At 47.6% G+C, this 25,708-nt stretch overlaps 1 protein-coding gene across 1 annotated transcript in view; it reads left to right on the top strand.

Annotated features, from left to right (window-relative positions):
- Positions 1-25,708, top strand: part of DHRS12 (dehydrogenase/reductase 12) — a 36,622-nt gene that overhangs the window by 8,097 nt on the left and 2,817 nt on the right. Inside the window, 8 exon segments of the mRNA XM_073014362.1 lie at positions 5,965-6,026; positions 6,029-6,045; positions 18,660-18,840; positions 18,843-18,952; positions 19,492-19,557; positions 19,968-20,072; positions 22,110-22,200; positions 24,726-24,863. Of these exon segments, the coding sequence (XP_072870463.1) occupies positions 5,965-6,026; positions 6,029-6,045; positions 18,660-18,840; positions 18,843-18,952; positions 19,492-19,557; positions 19,968-20,072; positions 22,110-22,200; positions 24,726-24,863 (770 nt within the window).

Raw genomic sequence — 25,708 nt, 5'->3', positions numbered from 1 at the left:
ACACAGTGATTGGGACAGACCCAGCCCCTGACAGTCTTGTGCAGGGTACAAGTGATTAACAAGCAGTTTCCTTGAAGAGTATGTGTCTGCCCTGGGCCTGGCCTCTGTGCGCTGTGTCACAGTGGGGGTGGGTTGGGGGACAAATAGTATGAACCCCAAGGTATGTGTTTCTTCAGTTCCTACAACCAGATAGCTTTTGGCTGGGTTTGGCCAATGGCAGGTATTAGAGGAAGGTTGGTAGGTGGAAGGAAGTGGGGAATTGAGAGACATTGGCTTCCCTGGTGATGGCTGAACCCCTTCTCTGGTTCTTCCTTCTGGTTCCTGGGCTCAGGCCACACTGCATTCTCCCTTTGTTCCTTGAGCCTAGGGCTGGTGGTAGTTTCCTGTTGTTACTAATCCCTGGGTTACTTCACCAATCGTGGTTGAGTTCTCACCTTCCTTAATCACCTGGGAAATCAATCCCTGCATTCAATTCCCTCTGTTGAAAGAGGTGTCTGTTAGATGCTACTGAAATAACATGATAAGGGCTACAAGATGGGAAGCTCAGGGTATCCTAAGAACAAACAGCTCTCAATCAATAGAAGTAGCTACTGTTATTGTTGTTGCTATTATCATTATTGTTTATACTAGGATTATTACCACTCTCAACCTTACATTCTCTGCTTCAAGTTTGTTCTGTTTAATCAGTGCTTAGGCCCTGCTTAGTGGGAGGTGGAAGCCTGCAAGCCCCCAGAAGCAGAAGAGATGTGTGGTAAAGCTCTGAGGGCACTGGAGCAGCTGGTCCTGCCTGCATGGTTGGGTGAACATCAAAGAAAGAAGGTCCCTTGGGCAGGAGGGTTGGGGTGAGGTGTGCAGCAGGCCAGCTGAGCCAGGGAGTACAGGCACCAGGTAAGACTCAGGGTCATGTGGGGATCTCAGCTGCTTGTACACGCTGGCTTGATAATATCAGGTGTTTGGCCATATAGAGAGGTGAATATCATGCTGAAGTGATCTTTCAGAGAGGTTATGTGTGGCCTAACCTTGGGGAAAGGAGTACTGGTTACTGTAGAGCAGACTTCTGGCTCACCAGTCCACTGGACATGATGCTCCCAAAGGGCCTAGGGGAGAAACAGGCTGGACCTTTCTCCCCAGGCTTCTGGTTGCAGTTCAGCCCGGCCTTACTGCCTGGCTCCAGACTTTTGTCTAGCAGTTATCCCCAGGGGCAACATTAAAAACAAACAAACAAACAGAAACCTTTCTATTTTATTTATTATTTTTTGAGATAGGCTCTCACTTGGGATTTTTGAGATAGGCTCTTACAGTTGGGATTTGTCTGATGTCTTTCTCATGATTACACTGGAGTTACGGGTTTTACAGGGAACGATCACAGAGGTACAGGTGCCTGCGCAACATGTTTCAGAATTGCAGGCTTCCTGATGTGGCTGGAAGGTTCTGTGAAAGCAGTTATGTCTTGTGGGGGATTAACTCCACCAACGTCACACGCCACGATATAAAACGGGTTTCTGCTCTCCAGCTCTTCCAGGCCAATGTGATTTCTAGCTTCTTGAGAATGGTTGGTTTAGCTTCCCAAGACCTCAGTGGTTTTACGAAATACCGCCTCATTTCTCCAGAATGATTTCTACTTAATAAAAAGCACCTCCATGCACTGTTTACCGTGCTCATTGCGGGAACTGCTCGGATTGGGGGATCAGTCCCCATGATGTTACCTCATGAGTCCTGGGCCACACAGCCGCTATAGATGGTGGCTCATCTGCAGAAAGGGTCCCCGCTGAGTTTTGTTGTGTTCAGTTTCAGTAACCATGCTTTGTCACAGTGGGGACCAGTGGCTGCTAAGGTGAGCCTTCTCGTTGTGTGGCTCTGCAGACTGGGACTTTTACACACATGCACCTGTTTCCAGTTCCTTCTCCTGGCCACAACAGACTGCTGGCCTTTCCTTCTGGGTGCTTTGTGGCCTCCTGTTTTGCCTCAGAGGGACACAGATGATTTCCTTCCTCTTTTCATAGTGCTTCATGTCACCAGCCCCGTGGCTGATTTGTCTAGAACAGTGATTCTCTCTTCCCTGCTGCGACCTCCTTTTCACTCTGAGACATCTTAGGCCCTTCCAGGAAGCTCAGAGAACTTGTGGAATGTTTCAAGCAGAATTGGTTTTAGTTCACTTGAGTTTTGTTGCTGTTTTAACCTGGAGTTTGTATATATGTTAACACATCACTTTCTGGTAGGAGGGAGTTTTAGGGTGGGTGCAGACAAGTCCTCAAAATGGAAGGATTAGGTGTCTAGACTCAGTTTGCAGTCGTTGGTACAGGCTCCCGGCTGACTCAGATATGACTCAGCAGCCTTGTTCGCTCTGGCTGGTGAGGGCCTTCACAGGCATTTTCAAAGAGAATAGCTCTGTACAGACAACGTTTTTCCTATCCTTTGAAGGCAGAGGAATACCCAGTTGGGCCAGGCTTAAGCTGAATGTGGTGTTCAACCTGACTCGACTTTCTGAGTCATGAAAATGTGGAGTTGCTTCTGTTTCGTTTGTCTCAGGTGAAAAAACAATATGTTTTAAGATGAGTAGAAAGAAATTCTGACTACAGCTTTGGGTTTTATAGCTCAATTAATGAGGAAACTCAGGCAGGGCATGGAACTTCCCTGCTTTGTCAGAGGAGTTGTGGCTCTTGCTCAGATCGTCGTCTGCAGGTTCAGCGCTTACGTGCCTGCAGCAGCAGGAATTTCTGCCTTGGGTTAGTGATAGGTCATATATGTCCATTGATGCTCAGAGAGGACGCCGTTGCATTCACTGGATGCCAAGAATGCAAATTTGGACTTAGGTACTGGGTACGGAGGAAAAGGTTTAAACAGCCAAGGTCCGTTATTTGACTACCATGCCTGTGAGTGTGTAATACCATAAGGAGAAAGGGCACATTAGACAAGGTTCCTTGCTCACGGAGTTCTAAGTCTCCTGGGGAGGTGGCTGTGTCCAGTGATAACCATGATACAAGGCAGAGATTGAAAAGTGTCATGACCAAGGACTAAGGGTCACAGCAGAAGTTATCATCTTATTTATGATGTGCCTAAGATACTGTCTTAAGAGCAAAATTTTGACCAAAAAAAAAAAAAAAAAAAGATCAGCGGCAGGGAACTCTGACATATCCATGCAAAGGTATGTTATGTAGTCATTAAAAGGAGTAGGGTGGAGTCATATATAACAAAATCATCTCCAAGACCTCTTGCAAGTCCTACAACTCAATAGCAAAACAAACAAACAACGACGTAACTTATAACCCGATTTGAAAATGGTGTAAGGACTTGAATAGACATTTCTCCAAAGAAGATATACAAATGGTCAACACAAGCTGACCACGGTGGCTCATGCCTGTAATCCCAGAACTTTGGGAGGCCAAAGCAGGCAGCTCACTTGAGGTCAGGAGTTCAAGACCACCCTGGCCAACATGGTGAAACACCGTCTCTCCTAAAAATATAAAAATTAGCTGGGCATGGTGGCATGTACCTCTAGTCCCACCTACTTGGGAGGCTGAGGCAGGAGAATCGCTTGAACCTGGGAGGCGGAGGTTGCAGTGAGCCAAAATTGCACCACTGTACTCCAGCCTGGGTGACAGAGCGCAGTGGCACTCTTTTTCTCAAGAAAAAAAAAAATGACCAATATATATATGAAAAAATACTTTTAATGTCAGTAGTCATCAGGGACATGCAAATCAAAACCAGAGTGAAATATCACCTTACACCTCTCAGGATGGCTATTGTTAAAAAAACAAAAGACAAAAAATGTTTGTTAGGTTGTGGAGAAATTGGAACCCTTGCACACCATTTGTGGGAATGCAAAATGGTGGAGCCACTATGGAAAACAGTATGGAGGTTCCTCAAAAAAAATTCAAAATAGAGCTACTGTCTGACCCAGCAATTGCACTTCTGGGTACTAATCTAAGGGAATTGAAATCAGGATCCTGAAGAGCCATTAGCACTGCCACATCCATTGCAGCATTATTCAAAATAGCCAAGATGTGGAAACAGCTTAAATGTCCATCGACAGATGAATGGACAAAGAAAATGTGGTCCATACATACACACATTGGAATATCATTCAGCCTTAAAAGAAAAGAAATCCTGCAATGACATGGATGAACCTGGAGGACCTAACCTAAGTTCAATAAACCATGCACAGAAAGACAGAGACTGTACAATTTCACTTATGTGAGGTATCCATAGTACTCACAATTCATAGAACCAAAGGGTGGAATGGTGGTTGCCAGGGACTGGGGAAAGGAGAAGTGTGGAGTTACTATCAAAGGGTACAAAGTTTCAGTTAGGCAAGGTGAATAAACTCTAGAGGTGCACTGTACAGCATTGTACCTAGTCGGCATGCTGGAAATTTTGTTAAGAGGCTAGATCTCATATTAAGTATTCTTATCACAATAAAATAAATAAGTAAAAATTGTTTTTACCACCAAAAACTAAAATACATATTGTTAAGTGCAAAAGATGGATGTAGAACAATGCATAGTCTGATCCTATTTGTGTGGAATATATATATATATATATATATATATATATATATATATATATATATCTTAAAATATATATAGTATATATAGTATCTGCTTAAAATATTTCTGGATGATTCACAAAAAACTGTGAACAATGGTTTATTTTTGAGGAGTGGGACTGGTATTTTCCGTTTTATATCATTTCAAAGTATTTGCTTTTAAAAAATCGTGTACTTTTTAAAAATTAAAAGTGCTAGTTTATATCTTTTTAAAAAGGGTTTATTTATTTATTTATTTTGCTTTCTAATTTAGAACATTTTTCTGCACATTGTGGACTTGTCTGATCCCAAGAAAATCTGGAAATTTGTTGAAAATTTCAAGCAGGAACATAAACTTCATGTTCTAGTGAGCTTTGTAAACATAAGTGGAGAATAAAGTCATGTTGGCCATTGTTTCAGTCTGTGGATGTGGACGGATATGTATGTTTGCGTGTCTTTATGGAATAATCTTAGTAAGACTCTTTTATGCTTGGGCCTGTTCATGGAATCAACTTTACTCATTGGATTTAAGAGGAGACCCATGTGGTTAGATTAGTGGGGAAAGGTAGGGGCCATCCACTGGGTAGGTATTGTGGGAGGATAGACATGTTCCATGTTTTATAAAATGATGATTTGTATATAAATATTTCTCAGTTCTGTAGATTTGGGGATTGGTGTATTGAAATTAGAAGCTCTTTTCATCCAAAAGAATACCTCCTACAGACAAGCAAATCTTTTAGTAACATAATTAGCACAAAACTCCACAGAGAGCCTGGGTGGACTCAGATAGAAAGAGTCCCAGTATGCTCTTCCCAGATATTCCACTTTGAGCTAAGTTGTTTTCTATCCAAAGACTTTCTGATATGCTCTCAAATGTTGTTCCAGAGTCTGGAATTGTGCTATCCAGTATGGCTGTGAAGCATTTGAAATGTAGCTAGTCCAAACTGAGATGTGCTGTAAGTGTATAAATTAGCAGGTTTCAAAGCCTTAAAAAAAATTATGTATGCCATCTCATTAATATTCTATATTGATTGCATGTTAAAATGATGCTACTTTGGATACATTTGGTTTAAAATCTTATTAAATTAATTTTACCAGTTTCTTGTTACCTTTTCAATGTGGCTACTAGAAATCTTAAGATTAGATATTTCTATTGGACGGTTCTGAACTAGATGAATTTCCAGAGCACTCTCTCATGAATTAGGTTGCCTGGCCCAGCTGTCTCGCTTGGCGATCTTTGCACAGTTCTGTGGCTGAGTCCTCTGCACAAGTGGTATTTTCCTGCAAGGGCTTTGGAGTGAAGAATCAGTTGAGCAAATTGTCAGTGTCACTTGAAAGTTGAGAAGGAGCTGGGGCTGGGGTAGTGGAGGTGTGGGGATGGAAGTAGGTCTTTTGGCCCTGTTTTTCTTTATTTTGAAATGGGAACTATAATTTTTTAGATCAATAATGCAGGTTGCATGGTCAATAAAAGAGAGCTCACAGAAGATGGACTTGAAAAAAACTTGCTACCAATACTCTGGGTAAGTACAAGAAGTTTTCTTATTTGGTTTTAGCAAAATAAACATAGAATGTACCATAAAAGGATAAAAAAAAATTGACCAACTTTTTGGGTTTTTGGTCCTGGGCTGATGACATTTGCTTTAAGTTTATCCTGAATTGTACTTATTTTTCTTCATAAAACACTTTCTGTTTTCATGTTTCTTATAATAGGTTTTGGTGCCAGAAATACTTAGTATTGAAGTGTTTTTTTCCTAGGAAGCTCTAGGCTCTTTATAGACATTATTTTGAAGAGGAGAGCAAGTTCACCTTAAGTGTTGAGTGCAAATCTAAAAACTGCAGCCAAGGGAACTTCCAGCTAGGGCTGAGGAAGGTGCAACCAATGGGCAAGAAGATGGACCGAGAAGGGCATTGGCTAGAGCACAGGATACCTGGACTCTGGCTGCTGCTCTGTAATAGCAGAGTGAAGTCATTTTATATCAGGCCAGTGGCTCTCAAAGTGGGGTTCCCAGACCAGCAGCCTCAGCATCACCTGGGAACTTGATAGACATGCACATTCTTAGATTCCTCACCCAGATCTACAGAATCTGAAACTCTGGAATGAGGCCAAGAGTGAAATCCATTTTGACACGCCTTCTGGATGATTCTGGTGCACACTAGAGATTGACAACTAATGTACCATGCTTTTAGTCTCCTTGGAGTTTCTCCTTCTCGAGCCAAGGGGCCTTTCAATTTTGAGATGCAATGAATCTAACACTCTTCCCTGGACCTATCTTATTTCCTTGTAGTGAGGCGGGTGTTTTAATTAAGTATTGTTCTAGGTCACAAGATGGATGGCAGGGTTTGGGTGGTTGTTGGAGTCATTGAGTGTGTCCAATATATAACAACCCTATTCCAAACCAAGAACTGAACAGATTGAGTCAGCCGATGGAATAACAGTTGAAAGCCAACATATCACTATTGTTACTGATAAGGCTGGTCGAAAGGCATGGCTCACTGCAAGAGCCAAATGGGTTTCCTCATCTGGAACCCAAGAATTAGAAGGATTCACCTACCTAGTCACCTGGAACTTCCCTTCTCTTCTTCCCCAGAAAGGGGAGAAAGGGAGGAGCAGAACTGAGCAAGCCCCGCTCATTGTCCCCAAATTTACTAAATTTACTGTTTTTTTTTTGAGACAGGATCTTGCTCTGTTGCCCTGGCTAGAGTGCAGTGATGTGATCATGGCTCATTGCAACCTCGAATTCGTGGGCTCAAGCAATCCTCCCAGCTCAGCCTCCCAAGTAGCTAGGACTACAGGCATGTACCACCATGCCTTACTAATTTTTTTTTAATTAAAAATTTTTTGTTGTTGTTGAGGTGGGGGTCTCACTATGTTGCCCAGGCTGGTCTCAAACTCCTGGCCTCTAGTGATCCTCCTGCCTCAGCCTCCCAAAGTGTTGGGATTGCAGGTGTGAGTCACTGCGCCCAGCCTAAATTTAGTGTTGAAATGTACTCCATCTCCCTGGCAGATGGAAGAAGGTCCAAGAGAGAAAGAACTCACCCTAATTGCACACTCTTCTCAAGGAAAGAAAGGCTAGGAGTGGTAAGATGCCTTCTCCCCAGTGATGAGGTTGCATTTTTCAAAACAAATACCTGGAAGCTTGTGTGAAGTGGCACAGATTTAATACAAAATATTTTCATCACTGACTTTGTTCCAAATGTGGTATCCTTGCTGCCATTACCAAAAGTACCAAAATGTGGGGTCATGCTAGAGTTTGGCTCATAACTCAATGGGACCGCTGAGACTCCCAGAGTGTCACAGCTGGCTCCCGAGTCACTGTTCCGCAGCACTGGTTACGTAATTTGCAGAGTCCAGCACCAAATGGAAGTGCAAGGCTCCACATTCAAAAATTATTAAGGATTTCAATGCAGCAACCACAGAGCATTAAACCAGGTGCAGGGTCCTTCCAAGTACTGGGCTTTGTGCGACCTCACAGGATGAAGCCAGCTCTTTTGCTCATCCATCCACCCACCATCTGACACAATTCTGCTAAGTGCTCACTGTGGCCTGGCCATGAGTGAGAGTTGCATATATATATATATATAAAATTTAGTGCTATGATGGAGGTATTCCTGCATCACAGATGAGGAAACTGAGGCTGAGAGAGATTGTTTCACTTGCCTCAGGTCAAGTGGAGGAGCCACAATGTGAACCTTGGTCTGACTTCCTCCGCGACCCACATTCATTACCAGTGCACAGTTCCACCCATGCCGGCATGTCCTCCCTCACCCCATCACCGTGTTATCACAAATAAGTGCTAAGAAGTACTGGGAGGGGGTGACCAGCTATGCCAGGGGAGGCTGGGCTGGGGTTGGGGGCACCTCTCAGAGAAGTCCAAAGGTTTTGGAAGATGAAAAGGAGGGTAATCTGGGGGCCTTGGCCTTGCTTGGGAATGTGGACAGGCTTGATAGACTCTAAAGGGACTATTTGATTATGCAGCTGGTTATGTTGCACCTTTGTAAGGATCCAGCCTGCTTCTAAAGACCTTGCTATCTCTGAATTTTCATTTCCTGTTTGTGTTAGAAGCATCTTATTGATCATTCCAGCCTCTCTGAGAAGCGTAATAATTCTCGGGCTTTGATATTTACTCATCCTCTCTCCAGTGAAAGAAATAGTACAATAGACGAAGGGGCATGCCAGCACAGAGGGGCGGCTCCGTGGGTCTTTGCTTGAGAGAGAAGGAGATACAGAGAGGTTAAAGTGCTGTCATTCCTCAGCAGGAGCAGGCCAGACAAAAAACCTGGACCCCTGTCTGAGTCCTGGGAAATTGCTGGCTGCCTTTCTAATAGGAAACATGTTTTCCTGGCCTGATTATGTAATGTGGGATAGGTTGTTTTCTATTTTCTAAGATTCATATGAGCCGTCAGAAACATTTGCAGTCTCCAGCCAAACACCAGTAGGTTCCTGATACTGTGAGGAGAGCGTAAACCTCTGCATTCGCAGGATTTATCACCGGATCCTAAGGGTTTTGAAGCTGGTTGAATAGTTAAATGCAAAATGCCTTCAGCGTCCACGCCTGCACACGGCTTTGTTGAGACATCACAGTGTATGAATTAGATAGTTTGGAAAGAATAATTCTTAACCTTTTGCGGAGGCGGGTGGGGCCTGGAGAGATTTTCATAGTTTATTTTACTGAGGGACAAAGGCGAGCTGCCCTGGGTCGGCTGATGCGCAGTTGAGCCATGGAGGGGAAGACATCGCAGGAGACAGCTTCTGTTGGGTGGCTGTTCTCACCCCTTTGTTTCGGGTCTCCTCCAGTCACATACGTTTTGCCTGTTAGCATTCAGTGGCATTAAGAGTCCATGAGGAGTGAAGACAGATGGGAGGGGGAGGGCGGGGAGGCCGAGCTAAGTGCCCTGCTGGCAGCCTGCCACAGCCTAGCGTTAGCAGATTAAAACTCTCACCCGCATCTTAGCCTCTCTCACCACAGGACACAAGACGAGGACACTGATTCTGTCTCCACCAGGACAGCTGCGTCACCAGTTAATTGACTGTGATAAACAGGCAGTGGTGCCTTAGCTCTTTGGCAGGAGGCGAGGAAGTTCGCCTGAGGTCACTTTGGAAGGACGTACGTCGGGAGACAGTGTTTTTGCTTGACATTCTGTTACGTGGCACCCTCCTTGGGCACGTCCCAGTACCTAGTGAGAGCTGCTGTTCGACACGGGGACCCCAGGTCCAGAGACGCCTTCATAGCAATAGCACATACTGAGCACAGTCCCTGTGCTGCAGCCTGCACTGAAGGCTTTTCTTGGATTCTCTCATTCAGTCTCATAACCATGTTACAGATTTTACAAATGAGGAAACGGAGGCTCAGAGGTAGTCTAAAACCAGTCTGTGACTTACTTCCTAAACAAAGGACAACAAAATTATGGTGGGGGCATCTTTTAGCATAGGGTTGTATGGTCAGCTATTGCTATGAAACGACTCCAAAATCTCAGGGTGTACAATGATAAGCATGCATTTTTGCTGACTTTCTGCAGATCTCTTGGGCGGGCTGATCTCAGCTGGGCTCAGCTGTGTGTCTCCAAGCTGCAGGTTTGGTATGGAGTATGTGCCAAATATCTTGCATCCTCCTTGGACCAAGGCGTATTCTGGCCAAGGTATATTCTCAGGGCAATGGCAGAGGCCCAGGTGTGCAAGCAATTCCAAGCCTGTGCTTGTTGATTAACTGGATATGATATCCAGTTAACCAATCCAGAAATCAGCAGATAATCCAGTTAATCAAAGCAAATCATTTCACAGAGCTCCAAACTAAGCATCAGAGAAGTATACTTCTCCCACAGAGGTGGCAAGGAGAGAATGAATATTGAACAATAATTTGCCACAAGGGTTTTTTTTTTTTTTTTTTTACATTCTAATTCTTTGAAAATGGGTCACCTGAGTTTAATACGATAACTACTTACTAATCAAAATACCTAATGAATAAAGGCACCTTATTTGTTCCATAAACTTTTTTTTTTCTTTGAGGTGGAGTCTCGCTCTGTCACCCAGGCTGGAGTGTAGCGGCGTGATCTCAGCTCACTGTAACCTCCATCTCTTGGGGTCAAGCAATTCTCCTGCCTCAGCCTCCTGAGTAGCTGGGATTACAGGTGCATGCCACCACACCCATCTCATTTTTTTTATTTTTAGTAGAGATGGGGTTTCACTATTTTGGTCAGGCTGGTCGTCGAACTCCTGACTTCAGGTGATCCACCTGCCTCCCAAATTGCTGGGATTACAGGCATGCGCCACCGCGCCTGGCTTGTTACATAAACATTTATAAAGGGCCCATTTTATGCCAGATGCTGTGGCCAGCTATGGGGATTGAGAAATGGAAGGGACTGCTGGCCTAGTGGGGGAATTAGACACAGACACATACACAATTTCAGGAATCATGTGGTAAAGCTCTCTTTTCATTCGTGAAGGGAGATTGGTACGGAGACTCAGAGGAAAACAGAGAACAGTGCTTCCAAGGCAGAATGCTTCCTTAGACAGGACATGCGTTTGGTGCCAGGCATTCTTACTTGTCAATAACCTTTACCTGAGCTATCCTCATGCACCGTTTTGTTCCTAAGACCTCATTCCAGCTCACAAACCTTCAAGGCTCCCAGAGAGGCACAAAGCCTGGGAAATAGTTAGCACTGTAGAAACGGCAGCTAATGTTGTTTTAACATGCAGATTCCTTAACCTGGAATTTAAGTCCTTTGTTAGCAGACCCTACCTCCTGTCCCAATGTATTTCCCATTATTTTCCTACATGGACTCTGTAGGAGTCAGCCTCTTGTTTTGGAACTTGTCACTGGCAGTGCTACCTGCATGCCTTTGTCCTGCTGCTCTCCTGCCTGGAATGTCCCCTACCTGGCTAACTTGTACTGCTCCTCTGTGACTCCGCTGGACACATTCCTCCCCCTGAGCCTGGTCAGATGCTCCCCTCTGGGCCACCGCGGCCCCCTCTGTGTGCCTGTCATGGCTCAGTGAAGCCACCTGCTTGTGGATGGGTTTCTTGCACAGAGATGGATCCTTGAGGGCAGAATCCACCTGGCTCTCAGGAGGCGCTCAGTCACACTGGCTATACTGAGCAGGGTAGTAGTCCAGCTCCTCCAGTTACCTGACTCTGTATGAACATCCTCAACCTCCTCACGCCTTCCTTTCCCGTTCTGTAAAATGGGGATGATGCTATGTTTATAGGCCAGAAGTGAAGATTTAAAAAAGACTTGTAATTATTTAACCAAAGAGAAATAACCTGTGTGCACACAAAAATACACACACGAATGTTTATAGCAGCTTATTCATAATTGCCCCAAACAGGAGTCAGCCCAGATATATGGTGAATAGAAAAACTGGCACTCCCATTCAATGGAATGTGATTCAGCAATAAAAAGGCACAAAATGGGCCGGGTGCGGTGGCTCACACCCGCAATCCCAGCACTTTGGGAGGCTGAGGTGGGCAGATCGTGAGGTCAGGAGATTGAGACCATCCTGGCTAACACGGTGAAACCCCATCTTTACTAAAAATACAAAAAATTAGCCTGGTGTGGTGGTGAGTGCCTGTAGTCCCAGCTACTCTGGAGGCTGAGGCAGGAGAATAGTGTGAACCCGGGAGGCGGAGCTTGCAGTGAGCCTAGATCGCGCCACTGCACTCCAGCCTGGGCGACAGAGTGAGACTCCGTCTCAGAAAAAACAAAAAGGCACAAAATGTCAATGTACAAAACAATGTGAGTGACTCTTAGATGCACCAGCCAAAGTCACACCAGACCCCAAGGGGTGCAGAGTGTATGATTCCATTTATAGGACATTCTGGAAAAGGCAACCTAGGGGGCTAAGAAGAGGTCAGAGGCTGCAGGGGCGGGATTAGGGCGTGGTTGGGGCAGGAGGAGGGTGTGACTACAAAGGGAGTGTGAGTGACTGTGAGGGAACATCTGGGGTGATAGAGTTCTGAATCACACCACAGTCTAATGCATAGTTACACAACTCTGCATCTGTCACAGTTCAGAACTGTGGATATACACACACATGCACAGACATTTTACTTTATGTTTAAACAAATTATATATATATATGAACAAGAAAAAAGAAAGCATTATAACTTTCAGCTCAATGCCTGGCATGTAGTGAGTCTTCGTCATAAGAAGCATGTTATTCATTATGATTCTTTCTTGGTGCTCGTCCTCAGTAACCAGTGAGCTGCTGTTGGGGAGGCTGTGTCCTCAGCTTGAGGTGGGGGCAGATTTCAGGCCGCAGGAGAGGCTGGTGGAGTCTGGAGCTCCTAGGAACCCCCTTTCCCCTCGAACCCTAGAAGGGCCCCAGGTGAGACCCTTGGTTTCAACTGCACCAGGAGCCCTCCTAAGGAGAGAGAATGGACACGCTCAGAAGTCAGAGATCATTTTCCCATTGATTTTTGGTTTTCTGCCAGCCGTGGAAGATGCTTTTGATGAGACACAAAAGCTTCCCAGAGCTGAGCCTCCTGGGCCACGCCACGTACCCCGTTCTGGCAGCTCCATGGCGACGCAGAGCCCTCTCGAGGCTCTGTGGTGTCTGCCCTTCTAGGTCTTCTGGCCTAGGAGCACCGGCTCCAAATCCAAGTCCTCCTGTGGGCCAGGACCATATCTAATTACCTGGCTGGGATTTGGTGAGTGTTTTAAAGGCATGCTGGTGACAAGCATCCATTTGGGGAGTTTTAGAAACAAAATCCCAAATAAGCACCTCTGTCCTTTAATGAGCTGAGGCCCAAGTGCCCACACTCGGGTTCTCCCTGCGGTAAAGCAGCTTCTTTCATACATCTCAGTGAAGCACACAGGACCCCCCACACTGTGGCTGTGACAGCAGGTGGTGACATCAGTCACCTGGCTAGGCCCTGGAGAAAAGCCTCCACAGCAATTCCTCCACCAGCCTCTCGTGCTTCCCGAGTCCCGGGCATCCTGCAGCTCACTCCAGTCGGCTTATCTCCCTGACCTTTGGCCACTCTTGTGCTGAGGTCACCTGTGACTCTGATATTCCTGGTCCGGAGAGCGCACCTCTACGACATCCATCGGCAGCACTGGGCACAGCTGTCCACGCTCTCGTGGCGCGATGGCCTCTGAGCCGCCTGTGATTCTACCCTCGGAGGTTCGCTCCTTCTCAGCCTCCTTAGCCAGCTGCAGTGTGTCAGCGGGGACTTTAAATGTTGGCGTCCCTCCTAGACCAATCCTGCGCCCTCCTTTCTCCTCCTCCCACACACTCTGTTGGGATCTCTTCCTTGCCCCAATGCCATCATGTGCCTAGCTCCCAAGGGCCCCCTTCCAGCCCAGATCTCTGTTCTGAATTCCAGGTCCAGATCTCAAACACCTCAGACCCAGCGTGTCCAAAACTGAACCCTTAGTCCCTCACTGGTCTGCTCCTGTAATGGGCCCCACCCCAGTGGCCAGCATCGTGTCCATCACCGCTCATCCTTGACACCCCCTCACTTCTCATATCCAAGCAGTGATCATGCCTTTGGACTCCCTGCACAACTTGTCCCCAGTCTGTCTCCTGCTCTTCAGCTCCACTGCGACCACTCTGCCCAAGCCACTGAGGTCACTGTGATGCAGTGGAGTCATATGGGGCCCTATGTGCCCTCCTATACCTACCTTCCCAACAGAAGCTTCCTCCATAAGGCTGACAGAGTGGTCCTTATGCACGCAAATTTGTTTCCTTCTGCTTAAAGTCACCTCTTGGTTTCATATGAGGTGAGTGTCTCTGGCATTTCCCTTGGAGGCTGCAGCCTCACATTGCCCTACCCTCTACCGTGCTCACTCGGCTGCAGCTGCCCTGGTTGCACTCTCCAGCCTCAGGGCCTCTTTGCACAGGCTGTGCTCCATACCTGAAGCCCTCCTTCCCGTCCCCAGCCCCCTACCTGCCTGTTCCCTCCTCTTCTCCAGGTCTTAGCTGAAATGTCCCTTCATAGTTCTTGCAGAACCTGACACCTCCCCCACCCCACCCCCATGTACCCACAGCAGTCTAGCACTTGACCATGAGTTAGGTTTGTCACAGTATAATGCCTGGGAATGCCTGGTGGGCACTGAGAGGGCAGGGCACCCTCAGTCTGTATCCTGAGTACTTAGCGCTGGGTCTGGCACTCAGCACGCCCTTGATAGATACTTGTTCAGTGCATGGAACTGGATAAGGTGGCGGGGATGAGTTGAGGTAGGGGGCAAAGGGGAAGGCCTGACTCATGCTAACGACTCTCTGAGCCCAAACCGAGAATACCCCATAAGAAGTCAGTGCCTTGAATGTCTTCTAATAGCTCATTTCCTCTGTTCTGCAGTCTTCTGCAGGTAATATGATCTTTGAAATCATCTTTATATAATGTGTGAAATTAGTGTGTGAGCCCTCCAGGCTCACTATGGGATGTTTTTGTTACCGTACAAAAGAAGTACCAAATGGTGTTCACCAGTGCAGCTGTCTGCTCCTTTAAAATTAACACCAGAAACTTCCAGGGACAGCAGGACAATGATTTTCTCTGGCAGATAGTAGCATGGATGGAAGCACATAACCCATTGGCTAGTAACCAAAGTAGCTTTAATTCAAGGTGGCTTTGAAGGTTTCTTAATAGAAATGCCAATCAGTTTTCCTCTGCTAAATTTACAAATTGAGATATATTTTTCTCATTAAAAATGATTACCTTTAATGCTATTACAATGTCATACTCAAGATATCATAATTTCAGAAACACTATGAATTTAGTATTTGGAGGATGCAGACGTGAGTTTCACAGTGCTCTAAGAACACACGGCATCTCCTTCAGCATCACCTGAGCTCGACACAGTTTTACCTCCCTTCTTAATTAGTTGATAGAGAGATTTGCTTCGAGTCATGTACCCATGTAATAAAAGTTCTTGTTGCCATATTTAGAAGACTATGTCCAACATAAATTCCACTCCCAGATCTCTTTCCCGTAATGAATCTCCATCGACATAATGAGTTCCTTGGAAGAAAGGCATTGTGTAAATTAAAAATACTAATGAGTCATAATGATAATGAATTATTTTCCTTATTACTGGGAGCAGGACTAACCTTGGGCAACTTTTGCAGTAGCTGAAGGTGCCTTCCCTCCTCCCAGGCCTGCCCTCCCGTGGGATTCTGTACTCTAAAATATCTCTTTTTCTCTCATCAAAACCTTAAATCACCCAAATGTCCCTGATATTAATAGGAAGTCTTAGAGGAAAGGAAGTTGTTGACCTGGTTCACATGAAAATATGAATGACTAAAAGCACCCATTAACCATTTATAACAATGCCCTACCTGTGTCTATCCAGAGACATTCTTATTTATTTATTTTTGAGACGGAGTCTCACTCTGTCGCCCAGGCTGGAGTACAGTGGCACAATCTCAGCTCACCGCAACCTCTGCCTCCCGGGTTCAAGCGATTCTCCTGCCTCAGCCTCCCGAGTAGCTGGGACTACAGTTGTGGGCCACCATGCCTGGCTAATTTTTGTATTTTTAGTAGAGATGGGGTCTCGCCATGTTGGCCAGGCTGGTCTCAAACTTCTGACCTCAAGTGATCTGCCTGCCTCACCCTCCCAAAGTGCTGGGATTACAGGCGTGAGCCACCACGCCCAGGAAACATTCTTATTTTAAAGGGTAGCTGGCTATCCTGGGAGAACTGGTGGACTTCCTAACTGAGATAAGCCAAGTGTCTTAGGGTTTGTGTGGTCACAAGTAACAGGAACCCACATTGGAAGACTAAACAAAAAAAAAATTTATCAATAGGCTACAAAGGCAGCCCTCACAGAACTTGATGGCAGAGGCACAGCTGGGCTTTGGGAGGGCCAGGGACAGGATAGGAGAACCTGTCAGCCGCTGAGGTGACCTTCTGCTTCCCGGGGACTGTTGTCCATGGACTCTTATCACAAGTGCTTCGTTCACTCTCCGTCTCTGCTTTTCCTTGCATCTGGGTCACATATGGCTGCCACTGAGTCACCTGTCCTCCGTTCAGCATCCCATTTTTACACTCTTGTAGGGAGAGTTTGGCTGGGACAGCGTGGACCAGGTGTCACCCCCCTGGTCCAGTCCATCTGCCCATGGGGTCAAGGCCACATGGGACAAACACAGCGCCTGGCCCAGGGCGAAGACTCAGTTATGTGTTTGTTGTTGTTATGAACAGGATGTGTTTGGGGCCTACCCCTAAAAAGAGGGAATGGGGCATGTTTCCCAAAGAAGTCCACTGCACCAGGCTGAGGAGTTGTTTGCTTAATTCAGTGGGGACCAGAGTGTTGAAGGACTTTGGGGGCAGGAAACTGACATTGGCTCATGTGTTAATGACAGGCCCATTTGGATCTGTGTGAGCTGGGCAAGGAGCAACTGGTGCCATGTTCACTGAGGAAAGAATGACTTGCAGAATGGGTACCTTCCTTCTCCCTGGCATTGGTTGGCATGCACCATGGCTACGTGACTCAAGAAAAGGGAGATGCGCCATCTGTTTTCCACATTGTATGAACTTGCTGGGACTTTGGATAAGTCACTGAACCTCACTGGGATTCTATAACTCTAATTCTTTCAATAAGAGGTTATATATATACACACATACCCCCACGTATATGTGTTCACACATATGTGTATGCACATACATACTTATATATTGTGTATTATTTTAGCAGATTATTATTGTGTTTCTCTAGGAGTTTTTTAAAAAGCTCCTGCTACTTGGCGGTCCCCTAGAGGAGACAGTACTTGGCAGGGACAAGCGACCCAGCCAGCCCTCCCGCAGGTGACTGGAAATGAGAGCTGAGCACCTCCCAGGCAGGGAGGACAGGTGCAAAGGGGCTCACCCAAGCTCTCGCCGTCCTGAGAGGAGAGAGGAGGTGCCCTCGGCAGGCAGCAGAGCCAGCCCAGCTGCCAGCTTTCATTTCCCTTCCTCACAAGAGCCATTTATGACAATCCGTCAGGGCAGGCCGATGCGGCAGATTGCTTTTGGCAGAAGTCCTTTCTACTTGTCATAAATTAAATCACAGAGAAAGCCACCGGCGGTGAATACAAAGGAAGTCCAAGACCACTGGCTGGAGGTTAACAGCTGTTAGTGACCCAGGGTTCAGGAGACTTCACAAATCCACAAATACGAACAAGGCAGGCTCCTCCAAATAAATTGGGCTGTGAACAACTAAGAATGCTGTCTGGGATGAAAGTCACAACTCAGAATCACAAATGATAATACAGCAAGAGCAGGACAAAGGAGGCCTGCCCAGAGAACTTTCCAGTCCTCACAGGACATGCATACATTTTTATTTCACCACAAGCCCCTCTGATCCTGTGGGGTGGGCTGGTCAGCTATTATCTCCTGAAAATGCCACCGCACTTGCCTACGGTCACACCACTGGTAAGTGCCAGAACCAGGGTTCAGAGGGAGGCCCCTGGATCCGCCTCCAGGACCCTTCCCACCATGCCAGGCAGCTTCTGCGAGCTGGATGCAGGCCACGTCGCAGGTGGTGCAGGAAGTTGTGAGAGCTGGTCACACAGAAACTCCATGGCATAGCCCAGAAAAGAGCCCAGGGCTCGTCACTTGAAGCCCCTAACTTGATTCCTGCCTCACTTGGGGGTGAGGGGCTTTAAACTCTCCCTTTTTTGTAAACACAGAGTAATAAACATTCATTGTTTAAAAAAATACAGGCATGTATAAGAAGAATATAGAAACGATAATCTCACCATTCAGAGATGAGCATTTTTAACCTTTCAGGGCATCACTCATCCTTGCAGACATTTTCTCTTCATCTTGACACATCTTTCCTCACCAAAATGGAATGGTATTGTTCCCACTGTTTTGTAACTTCTCATTCCATATATATTAGCAATGTCTTTCCATGTCAAATACACTTCAATGTTTTTCTCATTCTATTAGAAATGTTATATGTATATTTCCTGAAGAAATAACCATAAAGTTATATGCTCACTGTAAAAATACTCAAATCCAAACAGTGCAGAAATGTATAGCAAAGGAAGGAAAGGTTTTACTGAATTCCACCCTTGAGACCTAATTTAGCGGTATTGCTGAATTTCATCTTCACATTTTTCTATGCACAGACTGGACATATAGATGCATTTTTCCTTCTGCAAAGTGGACCCACCTACTGTTTGGCAGTGTTCTTTTTCCCTTCCTGTATTCCTGTAGTATGGACATCTTTTCCTGTCGGTACATGAGGCTCTAAGTCATCTTTCTTCCAGTCCTGGGAAAAGGAACATTTGGCTTGGAGGATCCTTGGAAGGAGGGACTGCCTCTCAGGTGGCCACTTGCCCTCTTGTAGGGGGCAGGTGCGGGCCAATGGGCCCCACATCAGTCCTGCAGGACCCCCTGAGTGGGGCTTCCTGCTGCCCCCTCACAGGATGCTGTGTGTTGCCTCAGGTGTGTACATTCTCATGACCGGCCTGATCCCTGTGCTGGAGAAAGAACACGACCCCCGAGTGGTGAGGTGACCTTGTGGGATGTTTTCATGGTAATGGACTTTGCTCCGGATAGGAAGTCAGTGGGCCTAGGTTTGCTGCCAGACTGCCCTAAGGGGGCCATTCTGTCCACATCCACGGCAAAACCCCAGTTCTGTCAGGGGGCCGAGAGGGAGGTGGAGGCATGCCAAGAGCACATTCAGACCCCAGCCCTCTCTGAACTCCCCTGACCCCTGACCCTCACTCCAGCTGTCACATGGGCATCGGCAGAGCACTGGGGAGGGGGGCCTCCGAAGGGCCGGGGCGGCTTGTGGGGCGCTCAGGTCAGGGTGGTGCTGCTATTTCTGGGGACTGTCCTGCTCAGAGGGGAGGGGACTGGCTACTGGAGCCTGTTCTCCCCCAGTGGGTTGGGATATCATAAACTGGGAGAAAGCAGGAAGAAGACAGTTAATGTAGGCTGCCTTCTCTGCTGCGGTGGGCAGAATAATGATCCCCGCCACCCCCCACCCAAAAGTTCATATCCTAATCCTAGAACCTGTGACTGTGTCACCTTTATATAGCAGAAGGGACTTGGCAGCTGCAGTTCAGTTCAGGGTCTTGGGATGAGGAGCATGTCCTGGAGTATCCAGGTGGGCTCGATGGAGTCCCAAGGGTCCTTATGGGGAAAAGGAGGAGGGCGGGACTCAGAGGAAAACTGACCGTGGAAGCAGAGGGTGGAGGACGTGGCTGTGAGCCGAGGAGTGCTGATGCAGCCTCTAGAAGTTGAAGGCAAGGAATGGAGTCTCCTCTGAAACCGCCAGAGGGGACGCGGCTCTGCTAACACTTGGATTTTAGCCCATGAGCCCCACCTCAGACTTCTGGGCTCCAGAACCATACGAGAATACATGTAGGAGAATACTGTAGGAGAATACGTGTGTTGCTTCAAGCCACTAATTTTGTGGTCGTTGGTCATAACAGCAAGAAGCACTGCTCCACAGAGGGTGAAGAGTGGAAGGGGTCACAGGCTTTAGTTTGTAAATCTCTGTTACCTTTATTGCAGATAACCGTCTCCTCAGGAGGAATGTTGGTTCAGAAACTGAACACTGATGATCTCCAGTCTGAAAGAACAGCATTTGATGGAACTATGGTCTATGCACAAAACAAGGTCAATGAACTGGGTTTCCCGAGACTGCATTTTACCCACGGGCTGCTTGGGCCCTTTTCCAAGGGATGCTTACTCCGGGATGCACATTAATTGGACCTTAGTAGTTCATGCAGCGCCTGAAAATGTTCCCTCACCAAGAGGCTCCCCTTTGGGGAGCACAGCTCTGCTCAGACCCGGGTGGGCTTTCAGCAGCATCCTGGGAGCAGCCACAAAGCTGCGACATCTCCTCTTGGTGTTTCTCAGACCCACACAGAACAGGATCCCAGCGGGGGGATCCATTACCCTGTGCTGCTCAGAGGGAATGAGGACGGCGAGTGGTCCCTCCTTTCTCCTCTGGGCAGCTCTTGGCTCCCTGGAGGCCCACTGGGAGGGGCTGCACATTGGATTCTGAGGGAGGGAAGGGGCCACAGTCCAGAACCCTTGACTACTATGAACAGAAAGTAGATTTCTCTAGATGGAGCATCCTTCATCTGAAAATCCCAAATCCAAAATGCTCCGAAATCCAAATCATTTTGAGTGCCAACATGATGTCACGAGTGGAAAATCCCACACCTTTGCTTTCTGATGCTTTTCATGAACACACATTTTGTTTCATGCACATTATTTTAAAAATATCGTATGAAATTCCCTTCAGACTATTTGTGAAGGCATATATGACACATAAATGAATTTTGTGTTTAGACTTGAGTTCTATCCCCAAGATATCTCCTTATGTATATGCAGATATTACAAAATCTGAAAAAATCTGAAACTTGAAACACTTCTGGGCCTCAGCATTTCAGATGAAGGATGCTCAACCTGTACTGCTGTATCTCTGCTTATTACAGCTACATTTAAAAGCTGGATATATATAACTTCCATATTTACAGTTCTTGCCCTTAAATTCACCCGGTAGGGCGCCCACATTGTCTGTAAGGCTGCCAGCACCCTCCGCCTTCCTTGTCGGTGCTGTGTGCCTTCTGAAGGTGGCCCTGTCTGAGACTCTCTGCACCTCCACTTCTTCCGCTTACATGTCCCGGGTGTGCCCCAGTTTTGCTCCCTGACCCCGGACCAAATTCTGGTGAATTACATCTCACGACTCCAAATCCTGACATTTGAAAGACCGGCACTTCTTTACAGTTTTCCCAGAGGACATGGGAATAAACCATCCACTTGTTGTAAATGAGGGCCAGAGATGGAGTTCTCTGCCAAGCATGATCAAACTACCCTGGGATGGGGCAATAGCGTGACTGCAGCTGGGAAACGGGAGGATTTAAAGATTTTTATTGTCTGTAACTGATGTATTCTCTGTGTCCAGTACATTTGCTACAGTCTGCCTAAGGAAGGAGTTAATTAATATATACATACACACACATACACACACACACACACACACATATAGGCTCACTGCAACCTCCGTCTCTGGGTTTAAGCAATTCTCCTACCTCAGCCTCCCGAGTAGCTGGGATTACAGGTGCCCGCCACTACACCCAGCTAATTTTTGCATTTTTAGTAGAGACTGGGTTTCACCATGTTGGCCAGGCTGGTCTCGAACTCCTGAGCTCAGGTGATCCGCCCGCCTCCCAAAGTGCTGGGATTACAGACTTGAGCCACTGTGCCCCGCCTTAATTCCCATATTAGCTGAACACACACCCTATGCCAGTCTGTGCTGGGGGCCTGAGGTCCAGCAGTGAACAGAACAGGTACCATCCCTGCCCTCAGTGAGCAGCAAAGAATAGTCACCCAGGCACCTTGTGGACGAGGAACACCTGGGTGCTGAGCGGTGTAATTTCATGGGGGAGGGTCTGCTGTTCCTTCTCTCTCAGCGTTTTGCTGGGTTCGCTCATTGCTTGTTCTCGCCTCCTTTGGAGTGGGCAGGACCTGCTAGGTCCTACTCAGGGATGCTGGGTAAAGACTGATTCTGGAGGAGGGTGACATCAAGCGGCTGTACATGCTGCAGAGTCCAGTGTAAGATAAGCCAGGCTGGGCAGGGCTTTTCTCCTGCCCTTCACCTAATGGCGCCTCCTCTCTCCTGTTCACCCCCTCGCTCCTGTCCAGAGACAGCAAGTGGTTCTGATGGAGCGGTGGGCCCAAGGGCACCCGGCCATCCATTTTTCTTCCATGCATCCTGGCTGGGCCGACACCCCAGGTATGTCATAGCCTTTAATTGCTGAGCCACTTATGTTTCATCTAAAAATACCTGAGCAGCCGCAGGATTGACTCTCCCTAGGAATGACCTAAAACCAGCGTAATGAGGACTGGGGAGTAGCTTCATTTCCATTTAGGCAGGGGCGCGCTGGGACTGCAGCTGGGGGAAGCCTCATGCAGACACGGAGCTTTTGCTTCCAGCTTGCCCTGTGCAAGTCAGGGAAGGGGATGGTGGGAACGGGAGTGGGTGCGGCTGGGGCACCCTCCTAACTACAGTGTATCCTGGTGAGAGAGGGAGCTGGTGACCACTGTCATTTCCACATCAGAGAGGAATGAGCAGGGGCTGAGGAAGGGAGTGGGAGAGGCCCAGGCTGCCTCACCACTCCCCAGGTTTTTGGAAATAATGATGCATGAAGGTAAATGACAGCCACAAGGACACAGCTCGAATGATCTGGAAGCATGTTGGAACAGCAGTGGAGGGTAGCAGAATTCTCTTCCAGATCTGCTTCACCAACTCCGTGACCTCATGCTGCTCACCTGGGCTCTCTGCAGCTCTTTCCTCCTCCACGAACAAGGGAACCGAAAGCAGCAACAGCCACAGCACACACCCCAGGGTGCAACCGCAGCGCTAAGAGCTGGTCTCAGCACTGTCTGCGGATTAACTCATTTGTCCTCAAGCCCCTGTGGGGTGGCCACTACTGTCTATTATCACACCCATTTACAGATGAGGGAACTGAGGCCCAGAGAAGCTAAGACCTCCCAGCTGGTCCTGGCCATGGGGTTTTGGGAATCAGGCTCTCACACACCGCTGGCATGGCCTTTCTGAAAACCACTATTTATCAGAAGCCTTGGAATTCATCCTAAGAAATAAAGATAGGGAAAACAAGGTTGCTTATCACAGTGCTGGTGGTAGGAGATGAAGTTAATAAATTATGGAACACCTGTGCACAATCTGTTTCGGGCTGAAGACTCTGCTGTCAATCATGCCTATGGAAAAACCCTGTGTGCACTATATCATTAAATAAAGATACCGAGTTCCTGAATAGTACATGCCTCGTGATCTTATTTTTGTAACTACCACACCCCTAGAGAAAAAGGTGTATGTTGGTGCTTTGTGGCATCTCATGGAGACCAGCTTGGAGATGTGGCAGAAATCAGTCCTCTGCTGTATAGATCTGAGGCTCATATCTTAAATACAAAAAGGATGGTCTCAGCAAAGTATACCAGGGGAGACTCAGGCTGGGAGTGCTCAGAGAGCATGGCTTCTCGATTCTTCTCACTGCCTAATGGGAGACATACTTGGTTCTGCCTGTCCAGGGTGAATTCTAGGAGGCCGTGGGGGACCCCAGCCTCTTACCCTCCAAGGATACCATTCTGACAATCCCAACATCAGCTCAGATGTTTAAAATCTGCCTGGCAAGCCCACTACTGGGCTCTATCATGTGCGTCAAGGCGCGGTTTACCATGTGTTGTTCAGAGGTCATACAGAGAGCAGCTCTCAGGTGCACATGACCTGTCTGTGGCCACAGGGGCCTGAGAGGGCTGAGCATACGGACATTTGCCACCTCTGAGTGACACACCACAAGGTTTTCAAATTTTTTCTTTTTGCCTATCAGTTTATCCTGATTTTTCTACAATAAACAAGTATTGCTTCTGTGAAAAGAAAAAAAGATGTTTATTTTTAATTTAAAAAAGGAGTGCTTTTGCTTAGGTGATCTTTCTAGCTGTACAATTCCAGGATCTCGGTACAGCTCTTAATTGTTGTTTTCTGTGGTTTATTTTCTTTCCTTGGCTTTGAGAGAAAACTATTTTGTTTCCCAATGTGCTCACTGTGGAGACACTGTGTTCCCTGAAGTCTGTGGGAAAATGGGGTGTGGACTGGAGCCAGAGCGTGTGGCTGGGTCCTCGAAGGCGTGGGCAGGTGGAGCGGCCGATGCAGGGCCACCAGCGGCACAGGCCACGGAGGCTACTCCAGGCAAACACCTCCCTGTAGCCCTGGGATGCAGAGGGTGGGACACCTCGAGGCGCTTGGCAGAGGAAGTGAACAATTCTTTCCTCTTATCTACTCCTCCCTAGAAAGAGGAAAATACTAAAACAGTCCAAGGAACCAACAGTCAGGATCCTCGAGCCTAGGATGATTTGAGAGGGCTCCTGAACCCAGGAGGCTGAGTGGTTTGCTCGGCCCAGCCTCACGGTGAGCCTCACAGCTCATTAGAATCCTCTCAGGATGGAAAGGGGGGCTCTGCGGGCGACTCTGCTCTCGGGGCCGGGCTGGGTGCTGGTGCCCCGGGGACATGGGGACTCAATCAGGCTCCGGTGAGCAGCACTTACCATCAGATGACACCTTGGGGGCTTTGTAACGAGGTTCTTTGGAATTGGTTCCAAGTGGCTTGGGTGAGTGCTATTGTCAAATACAGCAGTTTATGATTCCATTTCATTTTTACACTTTTTTTTTTGTATTAAGGGAAGTCAACCACATTTACTGGAGAATGCTGTCCTAATCTGCCTGCCCCTTCCTTCTCCCAGGTGTGAGGCAGGCGATGCTGGGGTTCCACACCAGGTTCAGGGACCGCCTGCGCTCCAAGGCCCAGGGCGCCGACAGGGTGCTGTGGCTGGCCCTCTCCTCTGCCGCAGCCGAGCAGCCCAGCAGCCGCTTCTTTCAAGGTGACTTCCTCCCTGGCTGTGAAGGCAGCTGACACAGGGCTGGGGGCAGCAGCTGGGCCTTCGAGGTGCACCTTCCCTTCCTTGAAACCTGGGATGGGACTGTCCCCTGGGCAGTGCCTGGCTTCTTTGGAGAGATGATTGCTTTGCCTGCTGAGGTTAGTTTTGGGAAGTGCTTCACCCCGGGCTGGTAGCTTCTTTGAAGACTTGTGATAACCCTGTCATCAAGGTCCCATGGGAACAGGGGAGAGGCAGTTCCTTGGGAATGGGAGATTTTCTCTGCAGTTTCCTGAGGCCAGGGAGGGGCGCTGTTCAAAGCGGCAGTGCAAAGGGAGTAACGGACTCTGCTGCTCTGCACTGCACAGGGAGTAACGGACTCTGGTTTTCTATTTTTGGAAGCAGGGATCTGTTCACATCTCTTCCCAATGGGCGCCTAAGGGGGCAGGCGTGTGAGTGGATGCCATCTGAAGACAGCACTTTACCTTGGGTAGAAGCCAGGCTCTTTGCTCTGCTTCTATTTCCTCTGTTCTTGATGAGAACCGCCCTTGCTTGAGGAATTCTGAAGCGCTGGTGACCCCTGGGATATCCAGGAGGATGGCCGTGCCCCTTCCCGCTGATCACCCAAATGTGGTCTCCCGTCCAGCCCTGGCTGCAGCCTCCCAGTTACAACTGCACTTTACATATCAATCCATGCTGCCTAATCCGTGGGGGACCTTTGAGGGCAGGGATGGGGTCTAACACCCGTGGGGCGCCACCGCGCCAGCAGGCATCAGTTCAAGGCCTGAGCAGCACAGGGACATAGACCCAGCCATGCTGCGGCAGCTCACACGTCTCTGCTGTTCCCTCTT

Source organism: Chlorocebus sabaeus, chromosome 3 (genome assembly GCF_047675955.1).
Source record: "Chlorocebus sabaeus isolate Y175 chromosome 3, mChlSab1.0.hap1, whole genome shotgun sequence".
NCBI lineage: Eukaryota > Metazoa > Chordata > Mammalia > Primates > Cercopithecidae > Chlorocebus > Chlorocebus sabaeus.
Note: the sequence above shows the minus strand (reverse complement) of the source record. Positions and strands in the feature narration are given on the sequence as shown.